Below are 14,356 nucleotides of genomic sequence, written 5' to 3' on the forward strand. Positions count from 1 at the left end.
GTAACCATAGTTTTATCTGTTTAATCATCATTATAATGTTATTGAATTCAATAAATGAAACACTTTAGAATAAAGAAAAATAAAGCTTCTTCATTGCTAATACTGAAAAATGGCTGTTTAGGGTTACCTGTTCCATTGGTATATTACATGCATATGTATATTTTAAAATAGATAATTACATATATGTCAATTTACAGAAGTATAGTTTATTTTCATATGTTGATTATTATTGTTTATATAATGGCAATCATATTATGCAGCGGAGAATGTTCTTTCTCATAGTTTATGTGTGAGAAATATATATTAGTGATTTGCATGAATTAATGGGGACTCCTATAGTAACAATGAAAATGTCATGAACAAAATGATAATAATAGAAATGTCAAAACGTGAAATGCTTCTCCAATTGAACACATTTTGTGCAAGGTTTTCATTTTTACAGCTTAGAGCTAAAAACACCTCTGTGTTGGGGCAGAGTGCTAGGAGAGTGGATAAATCAGTATTCATCTGCTTAATCTATCACTGTGGAGAGTGTGATATTCATTCTTAACTGTTCTGAGATTGGTCGTGCGCATATGGTGTGAGAAAAGAGTATTTTTCAATTCGTAACAGGGAACAACGACATTGTAAATGTTGGCTGGGGTTTCCCAGATCCAGTCCTCAAGGACCCTAACAGTGCATGTTTTCCAAAACTCCTTGCTGGAGCACAGTTGTATTTATTACTGACAAATTATAAAAGATCCAAAGGTGGTACTAATTATTTCACTTGTCACCTGGAGGGTACAAAATGTAGACAATGGAAATGTCACCAGTTATCCTGTCAACAGGAAAATTGCGGCAGGCTAAATGCTGACACTTAAAAGTGTGGACAGTGTGATTGTCGACAGTCACACTGCCGATATTAAAAGAGCACTGCCTATAGGCCCGGCGGCTATACACCTGCTGGCACAAATCAGTTATATTAAAAAAAACAAAAAAACTAATAAAGTTTAAAAGTACCACCCCTCCCTCCCACACACATCTAAACGTGCGCTGATTGCAGGTCCGACGGCTGTATAGCCGCTGGTCCCTCGGCATTTCTCTTTTAATGTCATCACTGTGGCTGTCGACATTCACACTGTCCACATTTTGAAGCTGTCACCAGAATGTAAATGTCGGCATTTAGCCTGCTGACATTTTCATGTCAACAGGATAGCTGCTGACATTTCCACTGTTGTAAATATGTCCACATCCCACCTGGAGCACACATACTGTTAAGGCTCACTGAGGACTGTATTTGAGAAACCCTGGTATAGACTTTTAAGAGTTGTCTGCAAAAACCTGATAGGTTTCCGCTGATTGGCCTTAGTGGTGCAGCAGGAGTGTGGCTTGTGTTTATTAAAGACATAATCACATCATAGGGGCATATTCAATTGTCCCAAAGTTCGAGCGCTCAAAAAATATTACCGTTAATACAGTAATCTCTCGCTGGATTTCAGCTCGCCAGCGAGTAAATTACCGTATTAACGTTTTTTCCGCGCTCGATTACATTAATATCGGTAATCGTGCGCGGTCCGCAGGATTTTCGCCAATCCCGCGGACAATTGAATATGCCCCTTAAAGTCAGATGCATTGGAAGCAGTAGCAATGATATTACAAAATAATAAATAAAAACAGCAGCAAAGATGAAACAGGCGCACAAATAGTTTGTGGAGTTGATTCCTTACACTCAAACATACCAGCAGAGTAAGAGTTAGCACATACAACTCAAGGAATGTTCACAATGTAAGGAAACAAATACAAATCCAGTAAAAGGAAAAACAACAAGGGAAATACGCCAGAGGGGGCAATTCCTGCATTGTGAAGATTGCTGTGTAGCTAATGTAATTTGGTATTATTTACATTTGTGTCCAGCAAAAGAATTATTTGCAAAATGTCTCTTTGGTCACTATATGGCCTACAGCTATATGCTTGGTAAGCTGTTTTTCGTGGTCTGTGTGTTCTGTGTAGAATGTATGCTGCATTCAGCATTCCTGAAGATGTGCCCATTTTAAAAAGTACTTTATATCACTCACAAATACATATGTTTAAGTTTCAGTCTATAGACAGGGTGTAAAAGTTAACTAAGTCTGAAGAGGTTGACCCAAATATTAAAAGGCTTAATATGGAAATGTACAAATATGTATGTAAGCATTGTGAGAGAATTGGAGATATTTGAAAATTGTGTGCATTCTTCTTAGTGAACCATTTTCTTCTGTACTGTACATAAGTGGCTATGGGGCAGATTCAATTAGCCTCAATGTCTCTGTTTAAAGTACTGGCATTTACGGTACAGGAAACATCACTTATTTTTGCTTGCACCTCTGTACGCTGTAAGCAAAAATGAGCGAAGATTCTTATCTGATACATCTCGTAGAGACGTGTCGTGCAGGGTTCCTAAGGGACCTTGTGGCTAATTGAATCTCACCCTTTGACTGGATTTCTGCATTGTCTAGTAGTTGCTAAGCAATCGATTTTCCTTCTGAAACAGGAAGTCAAGTGTGCATAAACAGTACTTCCCATCCAAACATTTACATGTGTATTTGTGAAGATTGATAAAACTTAGTTACCCTTATCCTCTTGGACCTCTCTGCCTCCTTTGATACTATAGATCATCTGCTCCTACCAGAGCCGGATTTAGACCTCATGGGGCCCTAGGCAAGATACTGGTTTGGGGCCCCCTCCCTGAAAAAATCCATAGCACTATAGTTTTTTAGCATAACATATACCCCTATTCAGGGGCTGGCTGGCAGACTTTAGCCCGAGGGGGCAAGCATATAGCACTGGCCCATAAGTAGCGGCCCATTTTTAAATGGTGGTCTCACCGCCGGCCCTGGGAGGGCCCTCTGGGGACCGCTGGGCCCTAGGCAATTGCCTAGGTTGCCTAGTGGTAAATTCGGCCCTGGCTCCTACTCCACACCCTAGACACCATTTGCCTGACACTGACTTTTTGTGGTTCACCTAATTCCTCGCCAACTGCTACTTCTTTGTTCCTATCTCAGGTCTCAGGTTCCTCCTCCCACATCCATCCAGATCACCCCCATGTGTCAACCGTTTGCCTGCCCCTTTCCCTTTAGTTTGTAAGCTCTGCGGAAGGGCCCTCTTCTCCCCTCTTCCCCCCTTTTCTCGTTACCTATAACTTTTGCTCACCAGATATACTGTGCACCTCCACCTTGGGCTCTCTGCCCATTGACTCCACTCCTACATTGTCTTTGCATTTCTTTCAGTGACTCTAAACCACTCTAATGGGCACAGGCACCCTATAAATAAGCATAAATAATAATAATAATAATAATAATAATAATAATAGATGTCATATTTTTGGACCTGTACATAGAGCGAGATTTAATGTAAATGAACCTGACAATATCAAAATACATTCTACACAATGCCTACCCACCCTGGACATTCATTACAATATATAGCCACCCTAGGCATACACAACACACTGCTTAGTCTCCCCGGGCACACAACAAGAGGCATGCACACTTTGGGCACACACTAGAAAGTACATGCTCTCACTAGGCACACAGTGCTTTAAACATACCAACCCTGGACACACAAAACACAAAACATAACCACCCTAAATAACACACCACACAATACACCCTTTTATAAACTCACCAAACTGATTGTATCACATACATGTAAGTCACAAACTGCAAACCAGTTAGGGCACATGCCACACATACTCGAGAAAAAAAAAGTACATAGTTAGTGCACTGGTCTGCCTAGTTTTGGGAAACAGTGCACAATTATATAAAGGGGCTAAGAGGAGGTGATAGTTCCTTGTCTAGCCCATATAAAGACTTAATTTTTTTTTATTTGTGAATTGCAGCGATTGGATCTCTTCCTATAATTTGAATGGTACAAATTTTCACATTCCAGATGAACGTTGGCAGAGCAATGCATTTCTATACTTGGCTAATGTAAAACTAATCTTCAAACATAAAGAAGTGACACGTAATAAAGGCATGTCCCTTTACTCTCTTAATTAATATAGGCAATAAAATAACGCTAAACCAAGTAGTATTTTAGGAGAAAATTGGAAATGTGTTATATAACCACCCCTGGTTCTAAAGGAAGTCAACGTGATCTTTTCACATTTTGAAACAGGATTTTAGGTATGTACCTTGATGTGCCCTAGACGAATTATCCATACTTGCCCACTCTGCCGGAATGTCCGGGTGACTCCCGAATTGCGAGTAGGTGTCCTCGGGTATTCTGCCACATCTGCCTACTTCCTAGTGAAGTGGGCAGGATTTGGAGCCTCCATGACCAGATTATCAGGGAATCGCGTCATTTTGGACCCCCTCCCCACTATAAAATTATTTGTGTGCGTCATTGTGTTGCAGGGGCGGGGCCAAAATTACATGATTCCTGAGCCCCACCTGTGCACACCCACCTCCCACCGGGATCTTCCCAAGCTCGACATTGAAAAGTTGACAAGTATGGGATTATCTATGCGCACTGGTGCAAGACTAAGGTATTTTGTGCTGCTCATTCATTGCTCTTGTTAATTAATGTCCTACTATTTTGGTACACACAAAAATTGCATATTTTTCACATGATATTGCAAGACAAAATGCTAATGCATGCATTCCAGTGACATTAGAGGACATCCACAAAACTTCCTGTAGTTAATTTTTACATGGTTTAAAGGATTTTTGACCTCTTCCCTGCTAATGACAAGGAACTCTCACTAATTGTAACATTATTGTTGAGGATACGTCTCTTTCATTCATTCTTTTGAAAAAACAAAAACATTCTATACATTTTTTTGTGCAATCTTGCAAATTACCCCTCCACCCATTTCACATTATTCACCACTCATCGTCAGTTTCTGACATCCTTTAAGGACCAAATAGTCAAAATTACAAATTAAGTTTATGTTAGAGTTCCATGAGTACCTGTTGATTTGCTGCTGTACCCCTACTCTCCCACTCTGCAATATGGTTTTGGATAGGTTGACATTTGGCCTTGACCAGTAGGTTTACTTCTGCAACTATGTCTGAGTTAAGAAAAAATATTCCCTCTCTACACTAAGGCTTGAATTTTATCCCATACTTGTCTACCCTCCTGGAATGTCTACGAGACTGCTTAATGTCGGGCAGCTCTACCAGACCGTCGGGGGAGCAGGTCTTTCACCTGGATCCAACCCACTTCCAAGTGAATGATGCAATTCACCATGAATCGTGTGATTTTGGTAAAATACAGCAATAGCGAGAAAAGGACGCTAATGGGTGCATCACCCCACCCTTGCCCTTGCTATTTGATCTTCAGGATCTCCCAGAGGGGAGGTTATAAAAGTCTGCAAGTATGTTTTATCCTATACATAAAAAGTGAAAGTAGCAATCTCACATAGGTTTTTATCTTTAAACAGCTTTTACGGACCTTTTAAGGATGCATCATCAGATTTTTCTTAGCTGTCCTTCTACTAATCATCATATCTTCCACAGTCTCTCTGGAGGTTACAACAAATATGGCTACCAGACACAGTAAGTCTGCTACACAGGCACAGACTCACAGCTCTCAGCATGTTTTGTATAGGCAAAGGGGAGAGGAGGAATGGATAGGTTTCACAGTACACAGCAGACAGAGCTAAGAGGGGACGTTCCAAAGCCTCTCTATTAACTACATCATGTGCTATATTACTGTGGTTTCCACAGTAGTTCATGATACTATGAAAAATCATTAATTGCAGTCTGAGGAAATAAACCAAGGAAAATGGTAAATAACAATATTCTTCTTATAGCCTGCTATTGTGATTTAAGTAAAAAAAAAGTCACTTAATTTTTTTATGAGATTGCTGCTTTAAAGGGAAACCACTGGAAGCCAAATGACTTCAATATGTACAAGTTAAAGGAAGGTCTACAAATGTTTATATAAAACTGTACACATTTTATAGGGATGCAATAATTTTGATGAATATTATGTGCATCACAATGAAATCCCTTTATTATGGGTCTTCCTTTCTTTATACTGATGACAAATAATATACAATTGATGTCAATTGTTCATTACAACATACAATGAAAAATATGATTTGTTTTGTCTGCATCTTACAGTTTTTCTCTTTAACCAGAAAGAAGACAGAATAGAAGACCCCTTGAGTTTATGTAACTTCTTCCCTAACACTGGAAATGTTTCTCCATGAAAGTGAACAGTGGATGAGTTGATCTCTTCAAAGCTTTAAGTACAATGAGTTATGGACATTTGGATTTCATTGGACTTTGTGAAAAGAAAAAAATCTAAACATGAGAAGGGAACATTCCAGTTAAAATATTTTCTGCTGGATTGCTTTTATTTTGGTTACACAATACTTTTGGTTTAGGAGAGAAAAAACATAACTTTTTCCTTTTATCCACTTATTTTACAATCCAATTTTTTGGAATAACGTCTCAACGAACCTGTCATAATATTCAGTAGAACATTGTTTTTTGTACAGTGATTTTGTTTTTTTGGTTGTCACAATGACTTTGGAGCTAGTCACCCAGGGAAAGGCAACAGTCAGACTTCAGATAGGTCTGTCCCGTGAGGCCTATCATCTCCATCCTAGTGAGACCAACTATAGCACAGTGAAGAGGCTGGCCGTGGACCTTGTAGAAAAAAAGGTAGGTGTTCTTTTGTTCCTATAATATGAATTATACAGTCTGCAAAGCTGCAAGAAGTTAAAATGTGGGTTACATTTATGAAAACAGGTGCCAATGCAAAGTACTGGTAAATTAGTGCAAAATTGTAATATTTAGACTTTGAAAAGGAGAATTTTGATAGTAATGGGGAGTTGGGGGCATAACTTAGGCCCTTAGGCCCAGGAGTGTTTATAGATTTACAGATGCTGAATGCAGGAATCCCACATACACCAGCCTTTTAGATTACAACATATTGCATATGCAGTCCTTCATGGAGCACTTTCATAATGAGGCATGTGACATTGTGGAACACGTTCATAAGGAGGCATGTGATGCAAGTGGGTAGAACTGGGGGAGTGCATTTGGCATAGGTGGGTGGTTTACCTGTACTAAAACAAACTGAGGCCTCAGTCTTGGACAACAGTCTTTAGGAGGCATCGTCCAGTGAAACTATACTTTTGTGGCTTCTGCTTTGCTCATAAGCAAAATAATCTTTGTTAATTGCTTCTATAGTTCACACTAGACATGTTTATGTTTGTTCAAGAGATGAGGTGGTTCCTATTTCATTTGCTGCCTCAGACACTGAATGGCAGACCCCTGTAGATATGGCACAGGTACATTAGCTAAAAAAGGTCTGGGACAAGATGGGCTTACGCTGGTCTTGGAGTTCCCATACTGTCAGTAACCTGCCATTACTGACCATTTCTATTGGTGTCACTCGGCCTCCAGACACTCATCGACTGCGAGTGCCAACTGCACCCTAGTTGTAGGAGAGTAGTCTTTCCCACCACCAGACACCATCCATGGCTCCTAATTTTGCTCACTTGTGGGTGTTTGGTGCAGCCGCTGCCACACCTCTTTGCTAGTGATTATGGCTGCTTACTCCTGACTGCTTACTTTGGATCAAGACTGCAGGGTAGTAGTCAGAACGTTGACTCAGGACGCTTGGTTCAACACAGGATAGCCAGGGAACTGATTTGCATTTAGCTGTTATCCATAGGTCACAGGAATATAGCAGACAAAAGGCATCATGCAGGATTTTGCAAGAAGAATGATGTTTGTTTTCTCAAAAGTATTTCTTACAGGACTGTTACACATCAGTCTGTGATTGTGATAATTCACATCCAATTGTACAATATGGTACTGTCTGTACATGAGGCTATACTGCTCTTTATATACAATATTTGCACACATGTTGGCCATGGATAATTTGGCCCCATCTCCACCCTGGTGGCGCTAATTCTGGACTGAGATATCACATTTAATGTTTAGCATCGGGAGGTAAATCCTTGCCCTTGGATGCATCGCAACAGCTTCATTACTGCAGTAGCAGTAGCAGATCTAGAGGGAAAAGAGGGAATACTTTAACAGGAAGCTCTAATATACAAGACCAGACACGCAAGAGACAAAGGATACTGGCAGTTGGGGGCACATGGTCCAGAGATGGCAACAGCTATCACAGTGGAGCTTGGTGGGCAGCTGAACAGATAATGAGACAGCAGTGACAGTTGAGCTCTGTGGCTCCCACAGCTAAACAGAGGTAGTTTTTCAGTAGATCCTAAAACAGCCTTCATTTTCGGTATGAAGTCGATTCTCAGCGCTGTTGTGACATTCGCCAACAGTATTCAGAAATATCCAATGCTTTAGATTTGTGGCCAGAAAAGTGGGAGCTTGGGCAAAGAGTTGACCTGATGAACAGCTTACTCCAACTGCTGTCTGCATACCACATTTTCTTCCCACCCAGGCTGGTCATATGATCCGACTCACCTGCCACTTAAAGTTCCTTTTCAATGCTGCGAACGTAAATTGTACTTTTGCAGCATTGAAAGCGGTTTCAGAGCATATGACTGGTTAATCAGGCAGCCTAGCTGGGGTGATTGCCCCAATCAGCCCTCCCCCCCAGAATTCGCCCCTGTGCACACTTTCTGCCTTAATAACAGAGCCACAGACAGTTTACTTAATAGCATCAAACACTGTTGCTAAGTGCAAAGGCAATGGCTCTTTTCCCTCTAGATCTGCTACTGCAATAAAATCCAATAAGTCTCTGTGAATCAAGTTGGAACAACTTTTTGTGGCATTTATAAAATGGTATTATGCACTACATTTGAGTGTCTCATCTGCATGCTCAAAACAGGACTTATTTACTAACATTGCATTTAGGTGCAAAAGTTAACAATTAGCTTGTATTTGTTTAGTGCAAGATTGACTATGAAGGTAAGTATCTGACTGGTTTTGTGGTTTTGTAAATATGTTTCAGCTATATGCAGTGTTATTATACATTTAAGGTATGCTCTCTTATTTTTACACACATACTTTTCTGTATTTAAAACCACAAAGAACATCTCTCAAGTTTCCTGCAGGTTGTCTTCAGTACAGGATATAAAAAGAAATGAAAAAAACACCCCAAAGCATGAAATCTGACTAGTCTTAAATGGTAGATTCATTTAAACTAAGGTTTACCTAACATCCCTTTCCCCAACTAGAAGAACATTGATAGTTCTATGACAGGGAATCCTGCAGTTTGGGACTACTAAAGCCTGCCAGTGGTATACTGCTTATTGTCTCAGATACTCAGTTCTTACTTTTGCCTCTTCTCGAAGAGTATATAGAGAATAAATAAGTTTAGATGAATAGTGCAATGTGACAGAGTGGCCTGGATTTAGTCGGCCACTTTTATTTTTTGTTCTCCCTACAACCATTGTAATTGTCCATTGTCCTAAACCCCCCCAGTGTTCACCTTAGACAAATTTGCCAGCCGGGTGGCATTAAGAAGCAGCCGGGTGGGGGCAGTGTAATGCTCAGCAATAATAATGAAAAATGTTGGTGGTTATTGCCCATACCTGCCATGACTCATCAGACTACTGGCTATAGTGCTCACATAGTGCCTGTTCTAATAAGAGAAACTATGATTTATTATATTATAATAGGATTCTGTTGGGCTCCAAGAAATGGGTGGCAAGTAATATATATATATATATATATATATATATATATATAAATATATATATTTTAAATAACCATACACAAGAGGATGCCGCCCCTGCTGCTCTAAAACCAGGCCTATGTAGCCTGTTAGCTGCCTGAGCATACTGGAAAGGAGATATATATCAAATATGACCCATTTACTGCTAGTTGTGATAAATATTTTATTTGGTAGCAAATTGAGGGGAGTACTCAGAAAAATATATATATACAGTTCGAATTTTAACGTTGCCGGGTACAGCTGCCCGGAGGGCATTTAAACATCTGCTGAAATAATTGGTAGTTTCAGGGCTGAATAGGTGTCTAATTCGACAACCAATAAGGTGCTAGTTCAAAAATGCTGGGATAGCAAGGGAGGCAGCTGCTTTGAGGCCTGGCAGAGCATCTCAGTTGCTGAACCTCTTGTATGTGTCACCCATGCCACCCTGGGAGTTCTGCTGACCTCTTTGTTTTTCTGGTGAGCTTAATAAGCTCCCTGCTATGATTTAGACCGCCAACACTGCAAGTTACTTGAAGCCCCAGATATAGCTGTGAATGAGCTGGCATTCTAGGGCTTCAAAATTCAATTTTAGTTATAGGTGAGGGGACCTCTTGTGTCCTCTTCCTCTCTGAGAAGGAAGTGGAGTGCAGAGCATCGCACAGATCAAAAAGAGGAGGGAGCTGGTGATGGGAGGACTGTTAAAAATTACTTAACAAGCTTAAATTTGACCAGCCATTCCCACATAAAATGTACTGACTGCCTTTTAAACATCAAATAAGTATTGTCTAGCTGAATGTGTGATATAGACAGAAATTAACTTTTATAATTACATTTCATTCCCCTTCCTTGTATCCTGCAGGGTGGAATAGAACAATGGGTTTATGAAGCAGGACTGTAATATTATTATTATTATTATTATCCTTTATTTGTTGGGCGCCACAAGGTTTCCGCAGCGCCGTACACAGTACAAACAGTAGTACAAAACAGGGTGACAAAGTACAGAACAATAAGCACAAAGTACCAATGCTTCAAGAACTCCAGGGAAGACATATGGAGTAAAGACAGAGCAGAAGAACCGGTATGGAGACAGGAGGGGAGGGGGGGCCCTGCTCATAAGAGCTTACATCCTAAGGGAGGGTGAAACAAAAACAGGCACAAAAGGGAACCAAAAGCAGGGGGAGAGAAGAAAGGGGCCAGGGGAGAACGAAAAGAGTGGATGAGGGTTAGGTGGCTGGTTGGTAGGCTTTAAGGAACAGGTGGGTTTTAAGTGCCCGTTTGAAGGAGCACAGGTTGGGAGAGAGATGGATGGAACGAGGGAGGTCATTCCAGTGTAAGGGTGCAGCTCGGGAGAAGTCCTGGATTCTAGAGTGGGAAGAGGTGATCAGAGTGGAGGAGAGGCGACGGTCATTGGCCGAGCGCAGGGAGCGGACCGGAGTGTAGGTGGTGAGGAGGTTAGAGATATAGGGGGCAGTAGACTGGGAGAGAGCTTTGTTAGTGGTGGTGAGGAGTTTGAACAAGATCCTGTAGGGGAAGGGGAGCCAGTGAAGGGCGTGGTAGAGAGGGGAGGTAGAGGAGGAGCGGCGTGAGAGAAAGATGAGTCGAGCAGCCGCATTGAGAACGGAGCGGAGGGGGTCAAGGTGGGAGAGGGGGAGGCCAGTGAGGAGAAGATTGCATTTAACTCTTCAGTTTCCAGAATTTGAAGCCAATATCTTATCAGTTAGACATCTTTTTTTAAAACACTAATTATTGTATCATATAGTACATATTAGCTCTTATATTGTTTCCAGTGACCCCATATCCATTTGTTTTTTTATTGTCGTTTGGGTAAGTTGCATTTCTGTTGTGTTTTTCCAAGTGCATCAGTGTGTTTACTGCAAGCAAAATGCATTGGGCAATCCTGCAGTGACCTCTTATGACCCAAGAATGGTAACAAAAATGCATTTTCTTTTGCATGTTGACTTAAGTTTAGTAGATAGTATGAGAACGTTTTCCATAGCCAACAACCTTCTGCTCCTAGCTAATGTATAATATTGAGAGAACTTGAGTATGAAACAGCCTCCTGTTCCAAGTACAGTGAATATCCATCTGACAATGATAAACTTAAAAAATGGAGACGGAAATAAACTCAAGGACTGCGGTTGTTAGTGTTCAAGTTATTGTTTATTGAAAGTTATTTTCACTATAACAAAGATTCCCTGGCACTCCACCCAGGAAGGGAGGCTGCACTTTCAAGGTCAGCGAGGTTACTCGGATCCCTTATGCCTGCATTCAGATGCCACACACCATCCTACCTTATTCCCACATAATCACTGGTTTGTTGCATTCCGTCTTCACTTACACAAGAACTCTCATTGTTTTGTTTGTATTACCTGGAGTGAGGTATGGATAAGCTAATGGTTAGGGAGAAATGCGTACTACAGCAAATGTTTGTTTTTTAACTTAACCTACTTTAACATTTACAAAATGCAAATCAGAGCTGGGCATTTCTATTATTATGTAATTGTTTTCGTTCTTGGCGTACTCATCACAATACAGCCCAATTTAGAAAAAATCTCATCAGAACAGGTCCCAATCAGCAACAGCTGAGATTTTAGAGCTGATGTTTGTAATGAAAATATGCCTGTTTATTACATACACTTTCTATATAGGTGCTGTTACAACATATAGTGTTTAAAAAAAAATAAAAAAAATTGGTGCTTTCGTTTATGGCTATACTTTCAATGCAAGTATGTGACGTTGTATCGGTAACATGTGCAGAGGGCTCCATGTTCTGTGACCAGTTCTTTACATTTTTCTAAACTTATTTGGCCATGTTTGCTGATATATTTACTTTTTTGCATATCTGTGTGTTGCATTTCTTCTGTGTGTTGCATTTCTTTAACCCATTCATTGTGCTATGTTATGATTATTCATTTGAAAAATGGGAATATCTAAATGCAGAAAGCTTCCATGCATTCCTAGATTCCATGCATTCTTGGATTTCTCCCTCTTCAGCAGTGTGTCCTCTTGGATTAGAATCCTTACTATAGCTGTGTGAATATTATTAAAAGATAAATATTTAATATTGACTACAAAGGCAAATCCTAAATATGGGAAAATGGGAATTTTGATGTTTGTGCCACTAATGAATTCCCTTAAAAAATGTATATCACCTATTCAGAGTTAGTTTTACTCTGGACATGATTGGCAGTGAAGGACTAGCAGTATCCAGGACTGGAATACAGGTCATACAGGATTTGGAATACAGGACAGGTTCTCTTCAGACTCCCCTAAACATATGCACATTAGTTGCATACTATCTGTAAAAGATAATGAGGTCTATTTATGACCGTGCTATCAGCCATAAATGCAGAGAAAACAGCTCTTTTCGTTAGAGAATAGCCATAGGACACCAGGTCAGGTGTGAGTTCTATGCCAGGATTCCCTGAGTAGCCCCAGCATAGTAAAAAACAGTGGTACTGCATTATGTATCTCTACGATTTGCAGTGATGCATGAGTGGTACTGCTGCACAATAATAAAGAGACCCCTATATGACTATAGCTACTGCCAAATTAGGCATTGTTGTAAATTAAATGGTTTATAGTAAAGTTAATGTAAAGTTAATGTCCACCTTCAGATAAAAAACGCAATACATTCTAATCTATTCTATTTTTCAATGCTTATCTATTTTGGAAGGGTCATTCAGTGAAATCTATATTTAAAGATGGCTGTTTGTGAGGGTCAGCACAAAGCAGCACACCCCACAAAAATGCTATATAATCTAATCTTTTATATTTTTTAATACTTACCTATTTTGGAAGGGTCATTCCGTGAAATCTATATTTGAAAAAGGCTGTTTGTGTGTGAGGGTCAGCATGCAGATGCACACCCCAACAAAGTAACAGGGTGTTCTTGTCTTTGACTCAGAGCAGCACAATCCCCGCTATAAAATATAGTATATATTATAGAATTGTAAGATAACATTCCTTCCTTTCCCTATCTCAATGTGGGTTCCCCTGGTGTGGCAGGCTTCTACAAGTAGCTTCAATCTGTTCAAGTAGCAATAGTCCTCTTGGCAACCATGGATCACTGTACAGATCAGGAGCAGCCCAGTACCATTACTGGCAGAAGTACTACTGTTACGACCTCTACTAGTAAAAACGGTAATGCGGGAAGAAAGTTGACGACAGCGTCCTCAAATTTCAAACATTTGTCAAATACAATCTCAAAGAAAACATCAGCTATTTATATAAGTATGAAGATTAAGAGGGAATTTTCTGTACCATACACCCCCCACAGTGGCATGTCAAGGCTCAGACTATGTCCACTTTTTGCTAGTAGGAGTCCTGCTACTGCTGATACTGGTATACGCACTAGAAAGGCCATTCTAAAACAGAGTGCTCAGCTGGAGCATAGGGAGACCTAGATACTTTGGCACCCTAATGGTGTCAGAGCCAGCTTTAAATAGATTAAGGTGAAACCTCAGTGGTGGCAGTGGAATCGGCGGTCAGAAACAGCTGACCGCCGTCAGGAAGGACCAGCAGATGTCTCCGTTGCTTGTCAACGGAGACACGATCGTTCTGCATATGCGCACACACTGCCAGGCCGAAAACAGGAAGGGGTGTCATGGGGGAAAGGAAGGTAGCCATCCCTGGCGCCTACCGTGTGTGCGGGGACGCGCCTGACAGTCACTGATTTTAGCCAGCCAGATCGCTACAGACTTTGGCCAAAATTGATGAAAATTGCCACTGTTATGAAGGGATC

General features: G+C 40.5%; 1 protein-coding gene across 2 annotated transcripts in view; it reads left to right on the top strand.

Moving 5' to 3' along the window:
* The window catches only part of LOC142104196 (serine/threonine-protein kinase D1-like), a 126,400-nt gene that overhangs the window by 850 nt on the left and 111,194 nt on the right, over window positions 1-14,356 (top strand). The window contains exon 2 of one of the 2 annotated variants that reach the window (XM_075188723.1): window positions 6,104-6,632. In XM_075188723.1, the coding sequence (XP_075044824.1) occupies window positions 6,492-6,632 (141 nt within the window). In that variant the 5' untranslated portion in view covers window positions 6,104-6,491. The remainder of the gene's footprint in view (window positions 1-6,103; window positions 6,633-14,356) is intronic. The other variant, XM_075188724.1, reaches the window with a different exon arrangement.

The sequence above is a fragment of the Mixophyes fleayi genome, chromosome 10, assembly GCF_038048845.1.
Source record: "Mixophyes fleayi isolate aMixFle1 chromosome 10, aMixFle1.hap1, whole genome shotgun sequence".
Classification (NCBI taxonomy): Eukaryota; Metazoa; Chordata; class Amphibia; order Anura; family Limnodynastidae; genus Mixophyes; species Mixophyes fleayi.